The sequence below is a fragment of the Falco naumanni genome, chromosome 7 (assembly GCF_017639655.2).
Source record: "Falco naumanni isolate bFalNau1 chromosome 7, bFalNau1.pat, whole genome shotgun sequence".
Taxonomy (NCBI): Eukaryota; Metazoa; Chordata; class Aves; order Falconiformes; family Falconidae; genus Falco; species Falco naumanni.
The window spans coordinates 13754680-13773736 of record NC_054060.1 but is presented as its reverse complement, the minus strand read 5'-3'; the positions used below and the strand labels follow the sequence as shown (position 1 = coordinate 13773736).

Here is a 19057-nt window from a genome sequence, read left to right as displayed (position 1 = left end):
TACTGCATAAGTAGTAAGCTAGAAGCAAGTCAAGAGAGCTGTACCTTACTCCTTAGGATTGAAGTCTAGAGAGAGGTCACAGGAAACACCAACCAACCATCTTTCAGGTTTGCTACCAGGAGGACAACTTGCACACCAGAGAATTGATTCTTTAATACGTGCCTTTTTGAGATTACGTGCTAAAGAACAAGTTTCAAAAACTCTACGATGTAGCTTGTGTAGTTAAGTAAATTAAGTAGTCCTTGTGTCCTGAACCACTACTGGTATTACCAAACAACATCCTGTACCACTGCCGTTTCCTATCAAAACTTGCACACTAGGTCAGATCTTTCACGGTTATTGCTTAGCACTGTCCTTCTCTTGTGCTATGAAAAGGTGTGATTCAAAATGCTGAAGATTCATCTCAGATCAAGTGCATAGCAGCTCAGCTTTACGTGAAGAACCACGTGACAAATATGAACAGGGCAGCACAGTGTATTTCTGCAGGTTTCTTCAGTGTGCAGGGAATCGTCCCTAAACTCACCAATTTTATGGCATTGAAGTCTTTTGAGCCACTCCAATAAGATTAATGAATAAACAGAACTATTATTTAATCTGCAAATATAAAAGTCCAAGACTTCTTTTATATACATAAAAAATATCTTTATTGGTTAAAAAAGTTTTAAGTAATCAAGATAAACATAGCAAGGTTAGAGCAGCAGCTATTGCTATGTGGACCATAAGGTACAGCTCAAATGCAAGTATTAACCAGCATCTACTCTTGATGTCTCAAAACTCGACTTTTAAAATAACTCAACAGTTTAAGTTAGGATAAGGAAAGCCTCAGCTTAGCAACTGCATCCTAGCACAGAACAGGTCTTCAATTCAGAACCAAACGCTTTGTCAAAGTAAAAGGCAGTCAAGAAAACTATTCCAGCATTTGGTGAAACGTGCAATCTCAGCTGCTCCCCTCCCCTCATGCTCCTAGAGATGTACTTCATGTGGCTCAGCAAGGCCTTGCTCCACTACGGAGCCAGCAGGTAAGCATTTCGGTAGTAAGAGGCTAAGGAGAACTGAAGGCAGTGGCCCCAGAAGCTGACTGCCTGGTTCCGGAGGGCGATGGGTCAGGCTTACTACACTGCTATTAAAGTTACAGCACATCACACGCTGGCCAACAGCCAGGATTCTCCCCACTGCCCTGGTAGGCATTCCCAAAGCAGTGCTGCAGGCTGCATGGACTTACTACACAAGGACTCTAAGAACAGGTATTTTTGATACACCTTTCACTACAGCTAGTGCTCTCCAGTTTTTTTTTGTTTGTTTCAGCAAGTGGGGTTTTTTCCTAGCCCCTTAGAAAGCTGCCTTGTTGGGACCAAACAGTGCTAATATTGCTAGTTACAGTACCTTCTCTGTTGGAATGAGATGCTTTTTCACATTTACAGGATACATCTGTCCAAGTTGACGCAGCTATGCTGTGATATACTTTATCTAGGAATATACAATATTGAAACTGGTAAATTTCCAGGTGCTAGAATACAGAAACAGTACATGTAATAACAGACAAGAAAATTTTTACAACTTGCTTTTAATTGTGAAGTGTTTCACTCTAGAAGTTCTTTATTAAGGGATCTAGAGCAGTTTCATCTATTTCAGCATCAGGATCTGAGCAGGAAACATTCCAGACACTCAGCACTCTTCAGGGTAGCATTTTACTTCAGGCAAGTTCAGTCTTACTCAAGGTGCAAGCTAGGGTGTGATCTGGCCCCTGTAGTTCCCTACTCAGGCTTGAAACAGAAGTTCCCTTTGGAGAAACACCATAGCACAATGTTGTCAGGGAGCACGAGGCTGCCGCCACTTTCTCAAGTATTTAGCATCCTTCTGGTGCATCTGTTTAGCAGCTTTGTAAACTGTGTGCCCTCATCTGTTTCAGCAGGACATGGAAACCAGATCCTTGTGTTAAAGTAACTTCACATAGAGCTTGTATTCTACTGCTCTTTATATCAGTGAATCCAAGGACAGGGTCCGGTATCAGAAGGTAGGAAATTTCATCACGTTATGACAAGGTTTCTTATCAAGAGGTCAGATGGGAGATGTGAAGTCAAAGTTTCAGATATTGCAGAAGATACCAAAACACATAGTCTATGTCACCTGGGATCGAGATGCATTTTCAGATGATCATCTCTTTGTCCACATTACATGACAGAACAGCTAGGATCTTCTTTTTGCTGCAGAAATAAAACACGTTAATTAGCCTGATGTCTTAATGCAAAACCTTAGTATTTATTCCTGGCTACCTGCCTGATCCTTATATAGGCACATGGGTGTTTTAGTGTTTCATAGATTTACTTAGTAAAGCAAAGCAGGTTTTCAAGAGAGGTAGTACCTTAACTATACGGGATAGTTTGGGGGTAGGGGAAAAAGAATACCACATTTTAAGAATTTGAGTCCATGCAATACATGAGCCTGTGCCTTCCTTAAGGAAAGGCTATCAAGCTCTCAGTACCTCAGTTCTGGCGCGTCAGAACTTAACTGGCATGCAGATTCATGCTACCCTAGCTAGGATAGTGAAAGCAGAAGCAAAAGCCAGGGAAACCCTGTCTTCCTTTAAAGCACAGCATGCTTCCTTTGCAGTGTGTTACTGCATGCAAGAAGTTAACTGCTTTTCACTAAGCTGCCATTATTTCAGTGCTATCAAAGCAGCAGAAGCATATAGGTACTAACAACAGAAGTTTGACAGGAGCCCAACAGGACAGCAGGCAGGAATGACGTTAACATTTGAGTGGGAGTATGAGAATTGATTCTTACCATAAATGGCATAGAACAGTATTGTAAAGTTGCTGATAAAACAGATTAGAGGTAGAAGGAAAAAAAAAGTTACTTTTGCTTTCCATCGTTGACTGCCAAATAAGCTATATTATTACTCAATTCAAATGAAGAACCTTTAAAATAACAAGTTGAGGAGAGGCCCTGCTCTGAACATGAAAAGCAGCTTGTATCAGTAAGTCCTGCATAAGCCTAAAGCTTCCACTGGTGTTACTTCAGCTGGTTTTGTGTATGCTGCGCATTAAGAGCCCACCAGCCAGAACAGCCTTATAGCACCTTTCTCAATAGCCCGTTTAACAGGGTCTCACCCTCCTTCGGCAGAAGACTGAAAATATTACAAGAATGTGCATGTCTGTCAGGAGACTTTGATAAACATCCTTTAAGCCAGCTGGCATTACAGTCATAGATATTTACCCAGATGTTCTGTTTGAAACGACAAGGAAAAGAACCAAGCAGTAGGCAGTAACTGCCTGCTCTTAGGACATTTTCTTCAGTAGGACATTACTAAGGTATTTTAAATTTAGCTTTCAGACAGGTATATTATGAAAATATGCAGGAAATGGTGGTGCCTTTAAGCCCTGGTGCAGTAAGATGCAAGTCCGCCTTGTAACAGATTGGTTTTAGGAAGAGCTGCGTCAGCAGTGGGGAGAGAGTGAAGCACAAGGCAATGCTTAGGGCCTTGGAGTTGGTACTATAGCGCAACAGGGACTCGGTGCTATTGCAAGTCAAGAACAGTCGGGAGGGTTGAGCACAGCCCACAGCTGTTCAGTTATGACCAGTTCAAAGCCTTTGTTTAGACTACTTCAGCACCTGAGGAAACGCAATTAACTAGTGTATCAAAGTATACCAAGAGCATCCAATATGCAAAAGCTCAGACTTGCAATATGGTCAGTCAAAAACCATTTGGAGGGGCTAGAGAGTCTTTCACAGGGCCTCAGAACATGCAAGTTGTAGCCAAAGGGTTACAAGTATACTGAATGCAAAACATGCTCATTCTGTTTAACGTTAATTCCATTAGCATGACCTGCGTCTGTGCTGAAATTCCACTTGGAAAGTATTGATTGGAGTATTTATGACTGAAGCAAGGCTGAGATACTTCTTTTGCACAGAAGAATAAGAAAAACTAGTTCCTGGAATTAAGCTGTAACAGAAGGCTTCAAACTCATGCTTGAATTCAGGGGGGACTTAAGCAGTCAGTACACTGAAAACTTTGATTTCAGCTTTTTAATACTTTTGAATGGAAACTAACTTAAATTTGCACTGAAGAAAGCTATCTTAAGAGCAAGTCAGGGACACCGGAGTGACAGGTAAGTCACTTCATCCCACAGAAACAATATATTTCTTGTTAGTGTTTGCATTCTGCTCGTGGAGTAACAGCTTTTAAGGTTATTCATAGTCAGATGTTTAAATGGAACTGACGTTAAAGCTAGCATTTTTCAGTGTGTCAGTAGTAAGAGACCAAACAGTAATGCTACTGTTTGATCATATTCAATCAGAGAATAAGCAAAACATCAATTCCACTTCTGATGCAAAGCCATGCAAGCTACATCTTACATGGGACAAGACTGCAGCACTATTAATGAAGCAAGTTTTCTATGAGATAGAAGCATGATTATCATCATCTCACCTGCTTAAGGATGCTCACAGGAACCACTATCATGAAACCAAACAACATTTCTTTTTTCTTCTTCTTTTGGTCTGACATCAAGAAAAACGTTAGAGTTGTAGAATATGGATAGTACTTGGAGAAGATTTTTGTACCATAATGAAAAGAAACAACCATTGAATGGCTCTGTTGATAGCATGTAACTTCAGGCAGCTTACCCGAGATGGAGACTCCATTTCACTTCCAGTTATTTCTTCATAATCATCATCTTGCTCACTGCTTTCTTCTTTGGGTACATACATTATTGTCCTCTCTGCAAGTTCCTAAAATATAATTGAATTGCCACAAGCACCCTCAAGAATTAAGTACATCAAAGAAGTTTAGTATTAGGACAGTAGACGCTATTTACTCTCACTTACCTCACCATCATCTGTGATGAGTGTGACACTAATACTGTCCCCAGTTCCCCAAGACTTCTGGGAATTCCAGACCAGATCACTAGAATCTGGGCTTACACCAGCAGCTGCACCCCAGATCTGCAACAGATTTAGAATGAGCTTCTGAAGAATCTTATTTGTAGTTAGCTTAGGATTCAGTCTAACCTATATAACTATTAAGTCCTCCAGTACCAGAGATGTGCAGTAACAAACTGAACTACTGTGATCCCTGGCAGGTTAGTTCTTTTCAAGACTAGAAGAATGGTGGTAACGTTGGAGTTTTTTCTTTTGTAACTGAGGACTGTAAAACAATTAGTGCAGAAAATGCTGTTAACGGCTTCTACCTGATGCAGAGGTAGCCTTGCTTGGACATGCATAACCATTTGAGTCACAGAGCCAAACCGTAGTTACAGACATACTCAGGGCAGCAATTTGTGTATACAAGATAGCCTCTGGCCTGGGTCACTCACAGATCTCTTGAGCAAGCTCGTACAGAGTGTAGCGTTACACTCTTCTCTTTGGTTGCTATCTAAGTGTACTTAAGAGTATGATTTTTAGAGCCAACATTTAGCTTAATATTTTAAACTGTGAGCTGAGCATTGCTGAACTGTAGTTGACTAAAGCTTTTAGCAACAGCCTAAGTCTCTGCAAAACATTCATGAAATCACAGGAGTATGTGGAGCCCTAAGAATAATCTAGGGTATATTGATTCTGTTCACAATAACAGCACATCCCCATTTGGAACGATCCAAGTTCAATCCAAGACCTAGCTTCACAGAAAGTTTAATTGACATTTCAGACCAAATTGCTGCAAGGAGTTCCCCCCCCCCCCCCCCCCCAACCCCACCCCCCCCCGCCCCCCATCTCCCTCTCCACATAAAATAAGGATTTTTGTTCTTCAGGCACTTGCAGTATTAATTTGTCATTCCTTATTACCTGAATCTCTATTGCCATCTAACATAACAAGAACAGAGCTTCAAGTAAGTTTTACAAAACCACTACCTACTGTAACTACTTGGCCCGCCTGAAGAGTGAACCGTGAGGGAAAACTGTATGCAACATCTGACACACTTCCAAGATGTCGTCTTAACAGCCATCCATGCAGTGGCTGATCCTGTAGGACGAGAAATTCCTCTCAGCATTACAGACCAACGCCGAATCACTGAAGGGCAAGGTTATTTCCAGCCTAAAGGGTCAGTTTTAATCCTACTCCTGTAGCACACAGGAATCTGATCAGTTTCAGGGAAGCCTTCAAGATTCCATTCAAGCCTCCCTATACTCCTTAGGATTAATCTTACTCCCACAGTTTCAGGCACACCTCTTCTTGCCTTCTGTTGAAGGGGGATCATGGTGGTCTCTACAGGGGAGATTCTAATAAATGAAGCTTGTCACGCCCATCTACCAACTTGGGCCATATATATAACACAAACGTAGCAGCCTGTGAAGGCTTAAGGCATCTCAGGCTGAAACAGCTAAGCTACCAGCCACAAGTTTTGAAGCTCCAAAGATTATTTCAAATAATTCTGGATTTTCAGACTAAATGACTCAATTATTTAATTGGTCAGATAAACCCTCTGCACAGATTAGATTCTGTCAACTCTACTCAACCTTTTAGCTGTTTTAAGCGTTTTTTAGTAATAAGAAGCTGTCATTATCCAATTTACTAAGTACCTTATTTAGTTCATCGAAGATAAATATTACTTCTGATAGTGCCAGCCTGAATCTGGTGAGAAACAACTGTGATTTTAAGGTGTTAAGATTTCTGCATCATAGAACCCAGTGCACCTCTCCCCAAAAGCACCTCCCAGCCCACCGTGTGGACAAGACACCTGGCACTACCAGTAATAAAATAGTCTTCTATTGTATTCTATAGCATTCTATTCTCTAGTCTTCTCTTGACAGCAGCCAGGTTAGCTGGGAAGTCCCTGCTTTGTATTCTTTTGGCAGTACTCTTCCTTCATCTCAATCCTTCCCTACTGTCATCTCTCACTAAGCTACAGGTTGGTTGACAAGCAGTCGTACTTGGCAGTGAAGGCCATGCAGACTTGAATGAACACAGGTACCTTGTCAGAGTTGTTTTTAAGCCTGACAAATTTCCCATCCGCATCGATTTCTTCAATAGATATGTTTCCGGAAGATGAAGCACGCTGAACAGTCTTAAATCCAGCACTATGCCCTCTCTTTTTGGCTTCTTTCATTTTCCTTTTCTTCCCGTGCAGGAACCGTCGCCCTTGACTTGTTGCTTGAGTCACAGCGCTGTGTGAAGATGGACTGGGCGACAGCTTTAGCCTAGAAGGGGGGCAGATAACATTCACTTGAATATCTGATGTGCTTGTTTCTTCTCACTTATATCCTCCCTCTACAGCCAAGCCTAACAGCTTCTTATATCCAAGCTTTCCATGAAGTCTTGAATATAAATTTTATTTTTACTGGCGAGAGTAGCTAAGTAGCTTGTTAAGTTTGGAAGATAGCCCCAGCCCTAGAGCTCAGTGCAAGCTTATGTCGATAAGACAAGATCCCCAACTGCAGTAAGCATTCCTTTAAAGTCTCAACAGACACTTTAGTGGAAGAAGTTTTAAGTTTTTGATGCTTCTTAGCATGTATTGAGAGTTCATGTTGTTCTCACCAGGCAGTGTCTAGACAGGAGCTGATAACTGCTCAGTTTCTTTCACGAATGTTAAGCACAGTCTTTGATATCTCTCTAGAATGTAGCACAAAGCTTTGAGAAAGTTGGAGGATGTTTAATGGACCTCTGAACTTTCATCAGCTGGGTTTATCAAGTTACTTCTCTCACTACACCATGTGGTGGATGTGAGATATAAATACCATCTACAGAAGACTATAGTTCAAGAACTAAATTATGGCAGCAATGACATACTACGTATTTAACTCTTGCCTCCTCCACATTCTGAAGAATATACAGTCAGATCTTGGATGAGGCAAGCTCTCATATGAAGATCTTGTCATAGCCTACCTCTGTTCCTCTCCTTCCAGCATCTTTCTGTAAGCATTTATTTCCAGATCTAGAGCCAGTTTCACATCCAGGAGATGCTCATATTCTTCCAGCTGTGCTCGTGCCTTCTGCTGGGCTTCTGTCATTTCTTTCTCCTTTTCAGCCATACACCTTCGATGGAAATCACGGTCATAATCCAGCTTCTCCTGTAGGTCCCTAATTTTGCTCTCCAAAGCAGCATTCTAAAATTAAGGGAATGGAAAAATCAATTAAACCGTAACTGAAGATTAGAGATGAGAGGCCAATATTTTGAACTGGGTATCTAAAATAATTCTAAGGTTATACAAATAAGGATAGTACCTGGCTTTGATATTGATTAACTTGAGACGTCAGAGTGTCAGCTCTCAGCTTTGTTTCCATCAGCTCCTCCTGAAGAACTTTGGCAAACTCATTCTTTTTTGACACAGATAGCTCAATATTCCCCATCTATGGATAAAGTCACTGTTAGTAATGAATTGCTTATGACTATGTATTTTAAATAAGGAAGGAAAACCAAGTGATTTCCAGCTCTTACATCTGGAAATATTTATGTTTTACTGAAGTGTGCAGATACCAATAAAGTCCAGATCAGAAAGTTTTTCATTGCTTTTCAGGGAGGTTTACACAAGTTTGACATTCATATCCAAGAGTCAGCAATAATCAGGTAGTGAAAATTGCTGGATTAGGATATTTCAGTTACAGATGCATGAAGACTTTGTATAGGTATTAAGTGAATTGATTCTCCAGAACAACAATGGAGAATATGTTTAGAAGCTGCTTGTCACAGCATGGGGCTACAGGATATTGGGTGTGCTTACCAAACTATTGCTCTTCCCCCAAAGTTCTATTACTAAATAGTTCCTTCATCACTATAAACAGCACTGAACTATTTCTAGAGCAATTCAATCTTGAGATGTTCCAAGAAAGGGTAGAACAGAGCCATGCTCCTACAACAGGCACTCACAGAATTTCCAGTGGAAATATGGACAGAAGCATCCAAAGGAATTCACTGACTTGGCATATAAGCTGAAGTATAGAGAAAGCCAAAAGAACCAGGAAGAAATGAACACAAGTACTTGTTGAGAGAAGTAGCAGATCATGCGATCAGCTATGTGTATGGAAGAAGGTTTAAGTTACCAATACTGTATGCTGTAGCCAACCCAGAAACCCCTGGGATCTTACCTATCGAGAGTATAAGCCTGAAGTATTACTTTTTCTGTGCATGTGGCTAATGCTGGGGGAAAAAGGTTACAGACCAGTTCTGGAAGACAAATGATCAAGCTACTTCCACAGCTACCCTCTTCCCCCTTATCCAGTACTAGCAACTGGGAAGGGGGATTTGCACTCATGCATTTAAAAGTGCTCTTGTGGAACTGTAAGAATACCTTATTTAATGCATTTTGATCTACTTATTATAGTTTTATTCAAGAACCCTGAAATTGCTTAATATAAACTTAGCACACCTTCATCCTGAATTTGTCAGACAAGCTCTCAGATTTGTTAGAAGTCTGAATTACAATCAACTTTATTACATTAGCCATGCCAAAGGGATAGTATTTATGCTTGTACCAGTTTTGTTTGGGACTGAGTGTTCATAGAAGTTCTGTTGTCAAATCTGACATGGCTTCGAACTTCTGTAATAGACCTGCGCCAAGAAGCTCTGCACTAAATGCAAGGGCTCCATCCGTCAGCTGTCTATGCTAGCGTGACTTTAATCATATTGAGGTACAGAAGACTTAAGCTTTGTTTTATTGGCATCTTTTACAGACTCACTTTTGCACTGAATATTTGTGCCAGCTCCTCTTTGTATAGTTTCATTTCTTCTTCCTGTTGTTTTCTGAGCTGCTGCAGAACATCCAAGAGCTTACTCTCAAATTCTCTCCGATGGCAAGATTCTATTTCTGCTATCCTGCTCTCATGGGCTCTTTTGGTCTCCTTGAGCTCCTAGGAGAAGAAATTTCTCAGAGAATAAGCAAACAATACAGTTTGATTTGAGACTGGACTTACTGTACCAGCTTAACAAGTCATTCAATATTGAAGCAGATTTATCATTGAGCACGGACAATTCATCCATTAGGTCAGGTAATTCCACTTTGCTAGCGGCGCTGCGTTGTTTTGCTACCTCACTGCCAACATTGCTTAAACTAAATATTTAAATACTAACTACTGCATTTATTAATACTAACTCTTTGCACTAGATTGATTTCTCTGCTTTTCTTTACTTCCAGCACATGCATATACACTTCAGTTTCTTTAAGCACTGTTACTTCACCTGTTCTTGGTTTATTCAAAAAGTAATGGCAGTTGGTTAGAGAAACTGGAATTCTCTATCGCTTAAACCACACGTTTGAGATTCCTTCCAGTCAGAAGGAAATTGGTTTATATTCACGTGTTTTTTAGGTGTGTGTACTGACTTCTCACACAAAGGTTACCAGACACCTTTGGTAAGTGTTAAGGAAGTAGGGAACATAAGTTGCTTATTAAAGGAGATTAACTTCTTCAATTATTTTAGGCTTCTAGCAAACATCTGGAATCATTTAACTTTAACTGTTATATATGCATTTTCAGTTACACAAAGTAGTACGTTGGGATTGTAGTTACCTTCAGAAGTGCAGCCTGAAAAAACTCTCATATTCCTGATAGCTATCGATACTATGCCAGTTAACATGAGGTTGTGTACTTTCTTGAAGTCTTCCTAGTTAGGTGGATTTTATTGGCTGGTGGACTGTCATAGGCTGACTCAGCTAGTTACCTTTCTAAGGATAAAGCACATCTTATCATTGCTTTTAAGTGCATCCAGGGATCATGGACACCTGGAAAAAACCAACACCCTAGTAATAAGCTAAAACATACATCTTCATGAAGGTTCTTCTGGAACATCATTTCTTCTTGCAAAGTTTTTGAATGATTTTCCACATCCACCCTTCTCAATATTTCACTGTGGAGATGCTTTTTGGTATCTTCCAGCGACACTGTCAGCTAGAAAAGACAGACATCAGGGTAATAAAAATTAAGAGGACATTTTTCCCAAACTAAAACAGTCAATTTACTAAAGGTCACTCAACTTCACTCCCACAGCAATCAAAACACACTGCTTAAGTGAAGTTGGTTACTCTGTGTAAGTTCTTATTTCAGTGGGATACAGCATATTAGTAACAGAAAGACTCCTATTTTTAGGTAGACCAGATTTCCCACAAGGCAAATATAAACCAGCCCTTAACTGCACAACTTAAGTTTGACTCCTCAAAGGAGACTTCTGACAAATCATCAGATGTACCATCTATATATATTCTTCCCTTTCACAAAAATAAGTATTCCAAACTTCTCCCTAACTTCCAGTATCATTTGTTTGACAAGTGAAATCCTCCAGATAAAACTTATGCTGACAAACTATTATACACTTCCAGTGTTAGAATATGCTGCCTTAATGATACAAGGCTGTTGGGTTTAAGTTTTCTTTCTAAAAATTTGAAATTAGTTTATTCAATGATCACATTAAAGCATGAACATGCAAAAACTATGCTCTTAGAAATGCACTGAGAGAGTAGCAACTCAAGCAGTTCATTTTCGTAGTACAAGAACCTACAAAAAAAAAAAGTAGTCCAAGCTTATTCTACCCAGATTTAAGCATAGTGAAGCAGTCCGGCAAATGCTCCCTTTGCTGACACGTCAGAGTGCTACAGGAGTTATAGTGGTACCACACATGTCTTGTTCCAAGGATAAAGCAAGTTGAAACACTACCTACTACAGTCATAGAATAAAATTAAAGGTACCTACAACAGGTGGAAGTTTTAACAGCCCAACTATCAGTCACATTTGCTTTCGGCAAGGTCACAGAAACCTGCTTGTCCACCTGTCATCGCCACAGATAAGAGTCTTTCCCTGCTTTTAGATCTCAATAACTAGTTGGGTAAAAACAAGCAAAAGCTTCAGGAAGAAAAGCCACGTTGAAATACCAGGAACAAGCCTTACAGTGACTACTTCATCTTTTAATTCACGAAGGTCCTTCTCCAGAGTTCGGCTGTTACTCAAAGCCGTTGCTAATTCAGCTTCCTTCGCGTTCAGCTGAGCATCGAGGTCCCTCAGACGAGACTGTGCCAGGTCTAAGTCAGCTTCTTTTTTTGAATTCCTACAAGTGAAAGTTTCACACTGGTAAGTTGCAGTTGATGAGGGAGAAAGTTTGGTTTGAAGGTGTTTCCCCTCAGAGGGTCCTGCAGCAGCGCTGAGACAGAAGAGGTGCAGTAGCGCTCGCGGTGCGAGCACAGGGTGGGCTGTAAAACAAACCTGACAGGCCCCTCAGACAAGCATCATTTGTTTAACCAGAAAGATTTCTGACCCAGTTTCCAGCTGGTTTTGTGCTAATCCTACACGGAAGCCAGCTATTTTCCACAGCGTTCCCAACCGCTGAGGGAAGGGGCGGCGCAGGGCCACAGGGAAGCACTAGTCGCGCTCCAAGCCAAAGTTCACCGGACCACAGCGACCTGCCACCACCGCACACGCTGCTCACACAGACATCGCCTTGCAGCCGCAAAGGCCACCGCCGCCCCGGCCCCCCCCCCCCCGGCACAGCGCCTGCGGCCGCGCAATGGCGGCGCGGCCCCGGCCCCGCACGGCTCCCGGTGGGCGGCAGCAGCAGCAGGGGCACCCGCCAGGCCCCGCAGCGCCCCCAGGCGGGCGGGCGGGAGGCGCGCAGCGCGAGCCCGGCCTCTCTCCCGCGCTGAGGCGGGGCAGGCGGCACGGCACCCCCCTGCCAGCGGCGCGGCTCCGGCTGCCGGCGTGCCAGCCCTCCGCCCCCGCAACGTGCCTGCCCACAGCTCGGGAGTTTTGTCCCTAGGAGATCGCCGGCCCAGCCCCGGGATCTGGTCTTTTCCAACCCACAGCCCCGACTGGGGCTTTGCCCCCTACAGCACCTCAGCTCCTGCCGCTGGGCGGCAACTGCCCACAGCAGCCACCCTTCCCTCACAGCACCCTGCGCGGGACTCTTCTCCCTCGGGAAGGGAGACTCCTCCCTCCCTCACACCATGGCAGTTACAGGGTAAGCAGCTTCTCCCTCAGAAGAGGGCTCCTTGCACAGGTACCCGGGTACAGAGCCCTCGGCTACCACCTGGATGGCCAAAGCAGTTTAAACTGTCTGTTTCACTTGGCACCACAGCAGTGAAGTGCTAGGCCCGCAGTGCATTCCTGTCAGAGAAAAGGGTGATCATTTCCCAGACTGCTCTAACTTCTAAAGTCAGTTGCCTGACCACTACCCGGACTTTCTGCTCAGAACTCAGATTTGAGATTGCAAAGAGTGAAGGGTTCACTCCATTTTAGCAAAATCCCTTCTGCCAAGTTACTAAGTTGTGATAATTCATACAATGAGTTTTCCAGTTGATAACTGAGCAGACCAGTTGGAGAGAGTCCAAAGTCATTCTTGCAGGAGCAATCAGCTCTAGAAAGCTTGGACTGCAAGGAAAGATTGGAAAAACTAAGGGTTGTTTAGTCTAGAAGAGAAAAGTGACAGGAGATGTAACAGTCTTTACATACATGAAACAGCACAGAGGAAGGGAATCTGTTTTCCATGTCTGTTGTGGACAGGAAGTTGCAGGCTTAAACTGCAGGGAGAAATATTTGGGTTAGATGTTAAGGAAACTAACAGTAGTTCAACACTGAAGCACACTGCCTGGGGGGGATATTCTGGAACCTCCATCATCTGGAACTTTAAAAAGGGTTACACAAACATCTGTTGGAAGGGATACAGGTATGGTTGGTTCCACCACAGGCCTGGGGCATGGCTACATCAGCTTCTTGCTCAAGGCCTTTTCTAGCCCTGCTATTCAGAGGCATTTGTAGATTGTGGCCTCAAACTTCATGCCCATGACAAAAATAAATGTTTTACTAGCAGAGGTCAATTATTCTTTACTCAGACACTAGGAACAAGTAACTACTGGGTAACAATGAAAACCAAGGTAATGCATTGTAGGGTATTTTTTTAGTATTTATAGGTTTCTTTCTTTTCTAGGTATTGATTGGTCACCTTCCTTTTGGTATCTCTGCTACTACTACCACTTCTCGTGAGTATTAGTTACAATATTAACAAGTACATCAATAACACTACTTAATGATACTGTTAACTGCTTCATCCTACAATAATGTAAATTCCATTCTGCAGTCAAAGGGTGTGCAAGACTGAAATTCTATTAGTGTCTGTGTTTTAACTCCATGGTTTGACCATTCACTTTCCTGATGCAGGGCTTTGACAGTCAGGTCCTGATTTCCTGTTTTCTTTCCTGACAAAGATTTTCAGAGAACCCTGAAGTAAATAATTTAATCTTTAAGAACAGCAATTTAACAAGTCTGGCTTTGACAGGAGCATTTACTACCCTTTTAAACCAAATTTGGAGTGCAGAACACCACTCTACATTATTATGCAGCAAGCAGTGACAGCTACAATACTCAAGCACATTCCATATACAAACCATTCCAGAACTAAACATGGGTTATTGACAAAGCAATAGCTTTGAAGCACCCCCAGGCACATTCCTTGTAAATCAGGGTGTCACATATGCTTGACCTGAAGAATTTAAATAGTTTTACCAAAAGAGCTCCTGTATGTTTGAGACACTCCTGTTTGTCAAGACTACACAACATAACAGCACTTGCAGAATTCATTCTTACAGCTTCAGCTTGCTACCGCATATGTCAGGTTCAATAGCAAAATGCACATCTATACTCACTGGTGCAAAAAGAAACCAGTCTTGTCTTTCTCTGCTGTGCTACTGTAGTTGCTTTGACCTTCCTCAGGCTCTGAATGCAACCAACCAGCATGCTTATCTACAACTCCTCCTCCCCAAACATCTTTGGCCTACTTCCAATTACCACTGCTTACATAGTAAGAATGCTGAAATGCAAGCACACTTCATTGTTGCAGAAGCTTTAAGTCTCTTTACCAGTGATTACCAAGAGCTAATGGTTAATGCTGCTGGGAAATTATCTGGTGACATTCCATCCTATGAGTTCCAGGTTATTTAAAGGGTGTATATATATATAAAGGGCACGATACCCTCAAAGCAGTTTGTTCCAAGTCAGAGATACTTGCAGTCAAGCAGCCCAGATACAACACTTATTAATATTAGGACTTTGGTCTAGTGCTTTCAGAAAGCAGTATGTACTATGTATCATTCCCCACGGGCTATAGAAGTTAACCACTTCTAAGACCTAGTTAAAGAAAAAAAAATAAAAAAGAATCAGTCCAAAGGATTGCATACCTGCCAAACCTAAAGCTTTATAAACAAAGCCACAGTTATACAAACACAAAGAGCAGCTGAGAAGTTTTACAACTGGCATTACCCCTCCTCACTGTCCACTCAAGTGGCTGGTTAGATTTATGAAATAGACCTATGAGCCAAAACCCAGCGTGAATGAGACAAGCCCAAGAACTTCTAAGCAGCTGAAAACAGAAGCTTAAAGAAAAAATCTTTTATTCCCAAGTAGAACAGCTACTTAAGTCCTGCTGAGCCTATGAGACAGTAGTATTTGCTCCACACAAGTGTTAAAAGAAAGAGTTGGTACCTAAAGTTGCTATGATACAAGTTCATAACAAGGTTTAAGGGGCCTGTGGACACCCAAATTATTGGAAGTCTGTAATTGATTTGGCAGAACAATGGGGCATTAAAGTAACTAGCAATGCTAGCACTCTATATATCCATAAAGGAAGCTTGTTTGGGATTGGACACTTGTTCCCTCCCCTTCGTTACCCACCTTCTTCCCCCCTTCAAGAAGGGATTTGTTCGCACCTACATCTGGCCACCCCTTTGAGCCAGGCTTAGCAAGACTAGGCAAGCTAGTTCCAGGCTCAGGATACACAGCTTGCAAGAAAGTCAAGCCTGAAAGAGCAGGCAGCTCATCCCATTGGTATGTAAATCAAGACCTAAAAAGCCACTAGGACAGTTTCTGTGCAGTACCAGGTTGGACCGGTCAAGCTATACCGCTTACAGGACTACTTTCTCTGTTTACTCCCCTCTAGGCAATGCCTGAGCTAAGACGCCCCCAAAAGATGTGAGCTGACTCCCCACAGAAATTGAGTCCCCTGCCCCTATAACTTTCTAGATGCTTTCCAGCACAGCAGCTTCCTGGGTATGTGTGAGTACAGGTGTGGTGCCAAACCGGGTCAGCCACGCATTCATGCAATACTGTCCCCATAGGGCCACCAAGCACCCCATGTTCCGGGGCAGCTCCATGCCCACCCTAGGGAGGTGCCGAGGTGGCCCAGCAGCACCACAGCCCAAGGCACACACAGCAGCATCTGCACTGTACGGCTTCAGAGCAGGCACTGGGGTTTCTCCTAAGGCAAGACACTCCAGCCCCACAGGGCCGCACCTTTGGGGCATCACCACTGCCATGGCCCCGGCAGCCCGCAGCACCGAGCGCTCCCCTCACCCAGCACACAGCTGCTGGCAAGCACCACCACCACCCCTCACGGCCCCCCGAGGCGGCGGCCCCGGCAGGGCGGCCTGCTCGGCCCGGCAGGTGCGGCGGGAGGGCCGGGGCACCGACCTGCTGTGCAGCTGCCGGTGCTCCTCGCCGAGCTTGCCCACCTCTATCTGCAGCGTGGCCCGCTCCATGGCGACTTCATCCAGCGCCCGGCGGGCGTCGGCCAGCTCCGTCTCGTAGCGCAGCCGCAGGCTGCTGTGCTCCCGGTCGCTCCTCGCCTGCAGCTCGGCCAGCCGCTGCTCCAGCGCCGACTTGTCGGCCTCCAGCGCCCGCACCCGCTCGATATAGGCGACCAGGCGGTCGTTGAGCTGCTGCAGCTCCTCCTTCTCCTGCAGCCGGCTCAGCCGCGTCGGGCTCGGCGAGACGGCGGCGGGGACCAAGCGGCTACCGCTCACCGGCGTGGAGGTGAAAGCCATGGCAGCCGCCAGCCCGGGCCCAGGCGCCGCCGCCGCCGCCACCGGGACCGCCCCGCGCAAGACAGACACCGGGTGCCTGCCGCCGCCCGCGTATAAATAGCCGCCAGCTGCCGCCGCGGCCTGCCGGCGAGGGTGGGCAGCTTAAAGAGCTAGGGCTGTTCCCCCACTGCCGCTCTAGCAGAGTAGAAAAGATACTTTTTTCTTTTTCTTTTTTTTTTCCCTTGGTTTTTCACATGCGCCTTGCCGCATCTCATCAGTACAATGGTGCTGGGCGGAGAGGGCGGGGAGGGAGCTGTCGGTAAAAGCTGACAGCAGCCCAGCGGTTATACAAACCGGGGCGAGCGGTTGGGGTGAAAAAATAATCCCAGATTTAGGAAGACACATGACAGCTGCAGTGATGTTCACAGTCCAGCACGCTACCTTGTCAGTGCTCTGCCTGTTCTGGTTTTTTTTGCAATTTGTTCAGCTGATGAAAATAAGCTAGTCCCTGCTGGTTTTTGTTTTGCTGTTTGTGGGCAGTTTTAGCTTTTAGGTTAGGCTGTGGTGGCTGTCAGCCATCCCAGTGTTTTGGTTGAAAGGTGATGTTGTGCGAGCAGAAGGAGAGGAAAAGGGAGCCTGCATCAAAACAAACCTGTGCAGCAGTCTGCAAAGCCTTACACTAATTACCTTTTATAAAAATCATTGTTCAATGAGAAGGCTGCTTCAGCACTTTTGTAGCGACATATACTGTGACAGTTGTCAGTTTTCTCCAGTAGTTAATATACCCTTTTCTTTTTCACTTATATGTTGGAAAGGAGATGCTGTACAGATCTTTTTCAGTATGAGCATAGAAATCTCTGAAGATTAATGTAACTATTAATTATGGTGTTTGTTGCAGTATTTACAAGAAAGTTCACTTTAGAGCTTAACTTAGGTCAACATTATTTCCTACATGGAAAAACAGCCTTAACATTCTTTTAGAGTTCTTTAAAGATAGGTTTTATGAAGGTCGTAGGTGCTAATTCAATTTTCACTTCACAAGTCGGCAGGCAGGTAACATAGGAGAACATAGTTGACCACAACATTGTAGCTGAGGATTTTAGAATTAGGTTATATATACCTCTGAATACAAAGTTACAAAGTAGTAACTTTGGACCTAGAAGGAGGTATGAAAGGAGGGGTTCGGGGTTTTTTTGGAACTTCTTGACACACTTGTATAAAACAACACAATTTCAAAACCCTAAGACTACATGCAGCATGGTAATAATATATGGCCAGGCTGAGCTCCTCCGATGCTAGTCCTAGCAAAAGCACCAGGAAATACTTTTCTGCAGAGAAGTTCCAGGTTTTTATTTTGATATAATGAGTACTTGTTCGTTCTTCATTGCCAATAGAAAGCTCAATTCAAGAAAAATAAAAATATGATTTAAATCTGAAATATGTACCTCTAAGACCAAGATGTGTATATCTGAGGCTTTGTTTCAGCTTTGAAACCTCAGTCCTCTACAAAGAACACTGTGATCGTATGTCATTGCCATGTTTGATGGTTGCATGTTACTGGCCAGCTGTTCAAATACAATTGTATGGCTTTGGAACAGATGCAGAACAAAACAAGAAATCTGCTATTCTAAGAATATTTTCCTTGTCTGCCAAGGCTTTGTAATAGTGCAAACAAAAACAGCTGAAAGAAATAGTTCAAAAATAGCCTGAGCTAGTTTTGTCTCTTGTATTCTTTACCTACTCTCACTACGTGACAACAGAAGCTGGCAACTTAAGAAGAGCTTAATGGAAGTCTGTTACTGATTCTTTTCTTTCTGACATTTTTTCTGGCTTTTCCTTTGATTAAGACTGCAGTCCATACTGCTTAGACCACAAGCATAGCTGAGGAATTTCTGCAGAGATAAGCCTGGACCATCTTTTCCTACTGTTTCAATTATGAAGATATGAGGAATGCTTCAGGGTTAAGAGATACAGAGGGTATGGGGGAAAATTGTGGCAAAAGGTACATATTCCAGGCTAAAAAAATAGTAAAACTTTTTCTACAAATAGTCCTTTGGCAGGAAAATGTAGATATGGGAGATTTAGACAGTATTAGCAGATTCCACAATGTTAGGGAAAAAAAAAAAAAAGAATGTAAAATAACTGTGATTTTTTTTTTCAGGTGTGTTAATCATACCTTGATCTTGAGCTGGTGAGATTGAATAAAAAAAACAGAACAATGTAGCAGTGCAATGAAAATCAGGAAAAAATCAACTGAATTTTTCGCTATCTCTTTCCTTAGGTATCTGCTGATTCTAGCCATGTGCAAGCAATCTGTTAGTATTGGTTTCCAAACATTGTCAGGGCTCTGAGT

General features: G+C 43.2%; 1 protein-coding gene across 3 annotated transcripts; it reads right to left on the bottom strand.

The window, feature by feature from the left end:
• Window positions 1–217: 217 nt before the first annotated feature.
• Window positions 218–16979, bottom strand: LOC121091275 (lamin-L(III)-like). Of its 3 annotated transcripts, none has more exons than XM_040600775.1 (11): window positions 16373–16979; window positions 11810–11966; window positions 10691–10816; window positions 9611–9781; window positions 8159–8284; window positions 7820–8040; window positions 6909–7134; window positions 5852–5959; window positions 4828–4944; window positions 4627–4731; window positions 218–2204 (listed from the first exon to the last, which is right to left on the bottom strand). In XM_040600775.1, exons 1-11 carry the CDS (start codon window positions 16723–16725, stop codon window positions 2172–2174), a joined length of 1743 nt encoding a protein of 580 aa, XP_040456709.1. In that variant the 5' UTR covers window positions 16726–16979; the 3' UTR covers window positions 218–2171. The 3 variants fall into 3 exon arrangements, with proteins under 3 accessions (XP_040456709.1, XP_040456708.1, XP_040456706.1); XM_040600774.1 differs by lacking the exon at window positions 218–2204 and adding an exon at window positions 4430–4500; XM_040600772.1 differs by lacking the exon at window positions 218–2204 and having other exon boundaries at window positions 4430–4731.
• Window positions 16980–19057: the final 2078 nt, after the last annotated feature.

Bases quoted from the DNA above. Each gene is read 5' to 3' on its own strand.
- LOC121091275 (XM_040600772.1), bottom strand. From the start codon at position 16,725: ATGGCTTTCACCTCCACGCCGGTGAGCGGTAGCCGCTTGGTCCCCGCC. The intron at 8,041-8,158 runs GTACTATCCTTA...CCTTAATTTTAG, and splicing joins TTAATCAATATCAAAGCCAG to AATGCTGCTTTGGAGAGCAA. The intron at 5,960-6,908 runs GTACCTGTGTTC...CTCGTCCTACAG, and splicing joins TTAAAAACAACTCTGACAAG to GATCAGCCACTGCATGGATG.